Here is an 8,805-nt window from a genome sequence, read left to right on the forward strand (position 1 = left end):
ACACAGTGATTCTAATCTATCTTAATTCCTGGATAAAAAAGTGCATAGTTTATGAAATTTGCTATCACAAGATGTGCTCAGGGCCACCAGTTTAGAGGACTTCTTGGAGGATAGAGTGACTGGCTATCAATGGCAACTAGTCTTGATGACTACACATTACCTGCAGTTATCAGAGTTATGATGCTCATCTCTGTGATACAGCCTCCTAAAAAATTCTATCACATGCTTATGGTTGACATCATTACTCTGATGAATATCAGTAACGGGATCACACGCAAGACAGTGCTACTGTTTGTGATTCACATAGGCATCTGGTTTGTCATTGTGAAAAACAGGATGCTGGACTAAAAATAGACCTTTGGTCTGATTCAGCAGGGCTGCTCTGACGTTCTTAACACCAGAAGGGTATTTCGTCCCACACAGCTGTGCCCCACAGCTGGACAGATTGTTTAAATCTCAGCAGCTTTTAGGGATTGCGATCTGATGTTTGGTGAATACTTACTTTTCATTGCCAGTGCCCTCACAGAACTGCAGAACAAGGACTATGGGTGATATCCATATCCCTTGTCCCATCAGTACAAGGATTTCTGTCCATGCAATGGGATTATCCTCCCTCTTCTCGCACTTTTAGTCTTCAACTTGGTACAAGATACTGTTGCATTTGGACTAAACAAACATTTGGCCTGATCCAACAGGGTTCCCTATTCTCTTGTTCAATTCAAATTTATTGCCTATTTCCCTTATTAGATTTGCGCATAAGTTGTCATGATGCAACAGGGCATTTGAATTTGACACTGAAGTACTTAAATGAGTCAAAACACATTCGTTACCAACTTTATCTTAGCGAATAAACAAAGAATGAAACAAGAGCTCTGGTGCTGTAGGTCACCTTTCCTACAAAGCAACCTTTTTAGGATGTTGTACGTGGCAAGTATGAATTCATTTAGCAGGCCATCGCCTCTTGCACAAACCTCTCATTGTCTGGCACATGGAGGGGGGTTCATTGCATGATATTTTAAATGTGCAAAGTTGTCACATTCAAAATGATAACGTGAAAAACACCACTATTATTCACATGTTACAGATGGGGAGCCAAGTGAAAAATGGAGACTTGCCCAAGGACAAGGTGGAACGTCAACCCAGGCTTGCCAGAGGGATAGACAACAGGGATATCTATAGGCCACAAACATAGGCACATGGGCCGTTTACCTGCTCCTTAGACTTCTGTGTAAGAGACTAGTTCCATCTCAGCCCCATATTGCAGACAGGGCTGATAGCAGGGCCAACCAGCACAGCAGTAGACAAATTCATAGAGGACAAGGCTACCCATGGCTACTAGCCATGATGGTCATATTCTACTGCCACTGACAGACACCGCATGCCTGTTGCTCAGAATTGCAGGTGGGAAAAGTGCTCAATTCCTGCTTTCAGGCTTCCTGCAAGCATCTGGTTGGCCATTGAGAGAACAGGATGTTGGACTAGATGGGCCATTGGCCTGATCCTGCAGGGTCTTCTTCCCATAGTGCATTCGCACAATTTTCTTTTTGTCCTATTGGTGAAACAGGTTTCTGAAGCTGTACAAAACAGTAAAACCTATTTATCAGTGGCAAAAGTAGGAGGATTGTCCATGTCATGAGAAGTGGCCTCTTTTTCAAGCATCCATGAAAAGGCTTTGAACTTCTGCCTCCAGCCAAAGAGTTCCCAAAATAACACCACAATTTCACAACGAGACAGAAGTTCCATACATATATAATATTATGAACGACTGCAGGAAAATAATTCAAAGTACAATACTGCACACCTGATGGTTAAAAAAACAAATGCACACATTACAGAGAAACATTCCATATTATATGGCATATTCAGGCCCCGTAATTCTGGGCTTCAATCCACAGTCAAAGCAATGTACTTCAGGCTGCAATTCGGATATACACATCTTCAGCAGTGAGCCTGCTAGGAATTCATGCTCAGCCCATTTTTCAATAGTTGTACACATTGTCAAATTGAGATTGAGTCAAGATAAAAAGCAAGGCTTTCCTCTTGATTCCAGTGAGAACTAGCTGTGTGGAATGCAGGTGTGGTCAGTCCTTGTGGCAATCATATCACTTGCCTTTCTCTTTCCCTCCAGCCATCCCCCCAAGGAATGTTTCAAGGTTTTTATTTATTTATTTTAAGAATTGGCTTCTTATTTTAATATTTTTTTAAAATAATCTGTGAGGTGGAATCTACATAAACAGGAAAAACAATTCCACTGGCTGAGTTCCTGGGGGTGGAGGTGGAAGAGTGTTTAAGGGAAGAAGTGAAAGTCTGTCCAGAGCATATGGAAGTCTGGAAACTGGTACTGAAAGAATACAGCACTCTCTCTCTCCCCCTTTCCCTCTCCCTCTGTGTGTGTGTCAGTAGAGGGGTGCATGTCAACTGCAGAACTCACCCAGTGGCAAAAAAACTTATAATACTTATTCAGGCTTTAATAATGAAAATCAGGGCACGGCCAAACTAGATGGGACTTTGAACTTTAAAGATTTAATAGCAGTCATGGATGGTGAGGAGGAAGAAATATAACCACGATCACAGTACTAGGGGAACATACAACAGGTTTTGTCCTACAGGGCAGCTGGCAGTTGCAAAGGGGATTTTATTGGGGGAAATCTATAGGGGGAAAGGTTTGAACCTCCCATATTGCAATACTGATTTGATTTTTTCACACACACACACGCTCAGGGTGGCATGTGAAAACCTTTAAAAACCAGTGGCTGAGGCTCTTGGGGGATGTAGTCTGAAACATGTGTAGGGTTGGAGAGTCTGCTCTAGACCAGCAAAACTGATCAACAGCTTTTTAGGATGGAGTGCAAACAGCAATTCCCCAAACATATTTCAATTAATCAATTATATTATAAAATCTCCCCTGATTCATTTGTGAGCACAATTCTTGGGTGTTGATGAATCACTGACTCCATTAATGTCAATAGACAATGCTTGTGTGAATGGACACTAAATTGTTCTCATAGGATGTCAAAGACATAAGGATGTGTTTAATATGCACTGCAGATTAGGAAGGACTATGCAGCTTTCCTTTCCATTAAAAGTCCATGCTCTTGAAGTCTATTGAACATCGGTATCGACCATCAATGAATTTGGAGCATATGAAGTTTGGCAAACATGGACAGGTATGATGTTGCCGTTTTCCAAAGAAAGGGACCTTTCAGAGAAAACAAAAAATGAAGAATGTTAATAATATGCTATCAGTGAAACCCAAGGTAAATGCTTTAGAACAGAGCTGGGCAGACTTGTGGAATCTACTTTGTGTTTTTGCTATAACTCCCAGGTCCAGAGCCAGATCTGGTTCAAGGGGTGGAAGCAATTTACTATTGCATCCCAAAAGCTATTCACTGGACTAAACTGCAAATATGAGTACAAATAGACATCTACAAATACTACAAGTTGGACTCTAATACTAGCCAGCAGACATGTACAAAGATCAGACAGAAAGCAACCACATCAGACGTATCATGTCCCTCTCCTTCTGTCCCTATTCTGTCTCCACTCTGTCCTCGCCTCCATGCCTGAAGACAAGCAGACAGACAAGCCAACCACTGCTCAGAGACATTCCACACCCCTTCAGGCATGGCAGCACCCTGTCCAAATGTGCTCCCCTCCATCTGACCAACTCTGTTTAAAAAAAAAAGTGCACCAGCTGTCATTAAGAACATTAAAATCAAAGGATGCTGGTTTGTGGGCCATGGCCACTTGCAAATACCTTATGACTGATGGGGTGGCATTCATCTCCCTCTTGTCCTAATGGCGTGCACATCCGGAGCCCCCGGAGCCACAAGCTGATGGCGCAGCATGTCCCAACTCCACACTGGAGGTCCCTTTCACAGGCCTAGAAGATGCACCACAGTAGTATGAATTAGCAACATGGAGGAAACTACTATTCCTGGCAGCAAACTGACTTGTCTGGAGGTGCAATTGTATCTAGGAAATTTAAAGGTGCCCATCTCTGGTGAAGAGCTTTTTAGGATAGAAAGAAAACCACTATGTCTCGGAGACATTGCGGAGTAGGAAGAGTAGCCATGTTGGTGGTGATTATAGGGGCACAGGTTTTTGTGTAAGCAGTAGAAACATTTAGACAAGGCTGGCACCAAGTGTAAGGGACTTTCTGATAAAGTGCCTCACAGTGTGCCTTCTCCAGCAGCTTCTCTCCTGAAGGCAACAGCATTGCAGCAATCTGTGGTGGGTGCCTGTGAGCTGCTCATTGTTTCTATTTTCCCCAGCATGTAGCATCTCTCTGTGGCATTGTGGGAACATCCAGAAAGCGGCTAGGATTGTTGCTGTCATATTAACATGGAGGAGCTGAAGGATGCTCACAAATTTATCTGGGCAGCTGATTTTCAGAAGGACAGTCCACAGGGCATTATGATTTACAGTGTCGAAGGCCTTAGTCAGGTCAATAAATGCCATATACAGGGGTTGGTTTTGCTCTCTGCATTTTTCTTGAAGCAATCGAGTGGTGAAAATCATATCCACTGTCCCCCTAGAAGGTCTAAAACCATTTTGGGATTCAGGAAGAGTAGCCTTAGATATTGTTAAGAGACAGTTTGCTAAGAATTTTGCCGGCCGCAGCTAATAAAGAGATGTCTCGATAGTTTCTGCAATCTGTTCTATCACCTTTTTAAAAGCGATTGATAATTTTGGCATCCCTAAAGTCTGCTGGGATCTCTCTCTCCCCCCCCCCCCAATGTTTTCAATGAGCTTGTGAAGTTGTGTACGTTCAATTCCACACACTTTGAAGGCTTTGGAAGGTATCCCATAAGGTACACAACTCTCCCAGATTTGAAGATACTGCAAGCTCATCTCTAATTTGCCTTTGGTGCAGCTCTTACTAATATTTTTCTCTCCACTCTGCAATCCCACCTGACTACTACTCGTTTTTCTTTTCTTTTGGAGCGTGAAAATCTGATTAATTGGTTTCACTGGACTGTATTTGGTATCCCATTGGCACAACGGTTTCTGTTGTGTAATGGGAACTCCCTCCCCCCCCCCCCCCAGTGTCTGCCGTATACTTCCCCAGAGGGTTGGGGAAACATCTAGAAAAGCTCTAGGGGGCATGTGGAAAAGGAGTGGAGGAGAGACTCAGTGCTACATTGGATTCCACCCTCTGAAAGGTGGGGTGGACATAATGGATCCTGCCATTGAGCACTCCATTGGATAATATGTCATAAGATCCCTTCTAGCTATAACCTTGCATATATTTTTTTTTTAAATGGTTATTGGTAGCCCTAAAGTGGGTTGATCTTTTTAAAACATCTACTTCCACTGTCATTCAAAAACCATCTGACTCACTCACACAGCTGTGACAATTTAAATAGATAAAAGTCTGGACAAATACGTAATAATGCAATTTCCTGCATCTGTTAAAATTCAAATAGTTTAAATTAAGTAAAGATGAGGAAAATAAGTATCAGTCTTATTCAAGGAAATGCCACACAAATAAAAATCAAGTTCTGCCAAGCTTATTCATAAGACATCACGTTGAAGCCATCAGAATTATTTAAGGAACAGGAAGTAACCCATCAATAATGAAACTACCACAACCCAGTTATTAGAATATGAAGTTTGACAGTTTCATCCTTGTTTGAGACGGGGGGCTGGGGAAGACGACTGTGGTGGAGTGTTGACAACAGTGGTACTTGACACTTGACTTTGAATTAATCTGAATTCTGCTTGTTTTAGACCTATATAGAATAGCATTTATGAAGTTATTTAAAAGCATTTATATCACAAAAATTCCATGCCACATCTAAATAAGTGCTCTGTATCATTGGAAGCAACTTTATTTTTCACAGAAGAATACTGTTTTTTCCTCAAAAGAACAGGCTACTCCAAACCACGTAATATTTTTGTCCATTGAAGAAGTGGAAGTCCTTGCATCAGCTGATGGGACTCCTTAGGCGAATCCCACTGATAGTTAGACATTTTTGCAAAGCAATTTCCCATAATATGGTGCTTTTATACACTATTTTTACTTATATATGAATTGAAATGCTTGGATGGTTACCCTGCCTAGTTTCCATGCTGTGCTTTTACATCAATTTTAGCAGAAGCTGCCTTGAGCCTTAGAAAGCCACCTTATTAATGCTTTGTTGCTGTTTTATCAGCTGGCTTTTCTGCCACCTCTATGCCATCTTTATATATATAACAGTGGCTTTCTAAACACTTAAGCAGCCTTCAGATCTAAAGAGATTTCCCAGCAGCTTCATAGGAAGCTGCCTTATATTGCATCAGATCATTGCTCTATCTAGCTTAGTATTCCCAACACTGGTTGGCATCTGCTCTGGGATTGCAGGCAGAGATTTCTCCCAAGCCGTACCTGGAGATGCTGGGGATAGAACCTGCAACCCTTTGCGGGCAAAGCAGACAATCTACCATTGACCTACAGCCCTTCTCCAACCACAAACAGAATTTCACCTTAGAGCTGATGTAGAAATCAGCTGCTGTGTGGAAATAGCTGCTCACGCAAGTGCTCTTCTCACATGAGTGGTGTAACATGCAATACTGAGACTTATGAAACATCTCTGGGGCTACCTTTGCCATTTTTCTAAACACAGAATAAACTGCTGCAATCTTCTATAAAGGCCTTAATTAACACATGGAGGTATTAATTAGGTGTTAAAATATACTTTAAATATAAATTTTGCACCAGCTCTGGTAATAATAGGCATTTTAAAGCTACTTTAAGTTGTGAAACAGCAGCATGTGTGTGTGTGTGTGGGGGGGAGTTTTCTCATCATTTTGTGTAGGTAATTCTATATTGGAAATAAACAATTTTGACAGAATCAGTAATATTGAGTGGCAAAAACTATGTATCCAATGTTAGTTCTACTTCAAGTAGACCTACTGAAAGTAATGGACATAACTTCGTTCCATTAATATTGATAGGTTTGCTCTGAATTGATTTAGTGTGATTCCACCCACTATCAAGGAAGAAAAGCATTTCAATAATTAAAGTTGTGTTTATAGTGAACATTTAGAGAACTACTCTGCATCACAGACAAAAAAAGCAATTCTTACTATTCAGTATTGCTAGTCAAATTGAGCATTGTTGTTTTTAAAAATTAAGATTAAAAATAATTTGACATACATTTAGCTTGCACACTAAACTCTTGAACCATTACATAAATGGGTTAGGGTCACATTTTAATTCCCCACCCTCCTCTGTGATCACAAATATTTTTCAACACCCCCCCAAAAAAACTTCAATATTTGCACCCAGCTCCATGATTCCAGGACCTGGAGCTTTGTGAAGCTGAAAATACAGCAAGCCTTAAATAATTAAAATATATTGTGTAACTCTTGTCCATTTCTTTTGATGTTTGATTTCTTTTGTTGTCATTTTGCAGGGTGAGATTTGTTTTCTCCCCCCTTTTCAATCCTGAAGTTGCATTAAATGAATGTATGTCCTTAATAAAGGGTAAAGTAACAATTTTACTGTCATATTAAAAAATGAAAGCCATCCCTTCACTTCTTCCACCCTGGCTCTAAACATATTAACATGCAAATCACAGTTCACTTCTTTCAGTCAGGCTTGCCCCATCAACTTTACCAATGCAGTGGTTAGACCTAAGTAGTGGAGCCCAAATCTGAATTAAGCATCACCATTTATATCAGCTGACAATAGAAGGTAACACAGCTTTCTAATTGCTACTGTAAGTATTGCCGTGACCTTAAATGATAGCGATTCTAGTTTTTAAAATGCAGATTTGGGGCTTCTGCCAAGAAGACCTTTTCTCTGGAGAACAGGCTTCTAGTTTGCTTCTGCCCCACACTTGCCAAAATCATGCTCCCATCTTCCTAGCAAATGGGGCACAAGTTCCCACACATCCCAGCCAGACCTTCTGCCACAATTAGAATCAGACGAGAGAAGTAGAAAGAAAACAGCAGCTTACCCCTGTGATTACTGCACACTCATACAAGGTTATCAACAGAAAGATGCACATGATTTGGATAGTTATTTTCATGGTGCTTGAAAGAATAAGGAGATCCTTGTCTTTTGCCTCCTCTTCACAGCCTCTCTTTCATGTCACGGCTGCACTGTGGTATTGCGAGTCCCTCTTCTCCCTCCTGCCTTGTTAGGTTCTCAACGAGAGCTGATCACACCCCTCTCTCCTGCCTCTCTATTTAACATCTTCTCAGCCCCTTTCAATCTCTTTTACTGATGTGAGACTTGCTATGATGATCCCCGATACCACAGACAAGGCTCGTATCCATAACATAGCAAAACAGGAGGAGGACGATGATGACAGCAGTCTGGGGGCTTTGAAAGATTTATTGCATGTGGAATTTAATCGCACGTCATTTTTAAGATTGCTTTATTTTTAATGTAATGTTGGTGGATTTACAAGACATTGAAGTCCTGTGGCTTTCATTATCCCTTTCTATGCATTTACCAATTTATTATCACTTATTATCGTTACCATTATATCTCAAAGGGTCCTCCAAGAAGTTTAAGGTGGCAAACATTTGCCATCACAACAACCCTGTGAGGTAAGTTAGGCTGAGAGACAGTGACTGGCCCAAGGTCACCCACTGAACTGACTGAGTAGGGCTTTGAACACTGGTTTCCCAGTTCCTACTCTGACACCCTATCCATTACATTACAGTGGATCACCAGTGTTATGTCCGTATGTGCACCTTTAGGCCTTTGGAAAGGAGTGGGTAGAATATAAACTAGAAGTACATGGTCTCCTCAGAGGCAACAGTGGTTAGATCACACTAATTGATGCAGAGTAGCTGAGTTGGCATCAG

At 41.3% G+C, this 8,805-nt stretch overlaps 1 protein-coding gene across 1 annotated transcript; it reads right to left on the bottom strand.

Moving 5' to 3' along the window:
• Positions 1–1,761: 1,761 nt before the first annotated feature.
• PROK1 (prokineticin 1) lies at positions 1,762–8,268 on the bottom strand. The gene is made up of 3 exons (XM_082228540.1): positions 7,947–8,268; positions 3,758–3,883; positions 1,762–3,199 (listed from the first exon to the last, which is right to left on the bottom strand). Exons 1-3 carry the CDS (start codon positions 8,016–8,018, stop codon positions 3,080–3,082), a joined length of 318 nt encoding a protein of 105 aa, XP_082084666.1. The 5' UTR covers positions 8,019–8,268; the 3' UTR covers positions 1,762–3,079.
• Between the last annotated feature and the right edge of the window lie 537 nt (positions 8,269–8,805).

This window comes from Podarcis vaucheri, assembly GCF_965113315.1.
Source record: "Podarcis vaucheri genome assembly, chromosome: 6".
NCBI lineage: Eukaryota > Metazoa > Chordata > Lepidosauria > Squamata > Lacertidae > Podarcis > Podarcis vaucheri.

Bases quoted from the DNA above. Each gene is read 5' to 3' on its own strand.
- PROK1 (XM_082228540.1), bottom strand. From the start codon at position 8,018: ATGAAAATAACTATCCAAATCATGTGCATCTTTCTGTTGATAACCTTG. The intron at 3,884-7,946 runs GTAAGCTGCTGT...TGCATCTTCTAG, and splicing joins AGTGTGCAGTAATCACAGGG to GCCTGTGAAAGGGACCTCCA. The intron at 3,200-3,757 runs GTATTTGCAAGT...TTTCTCTGAAAG, and splicing joins GCCACCCCATCAGTCATAAG to GTCCCTTTCTTTGGAAAACG.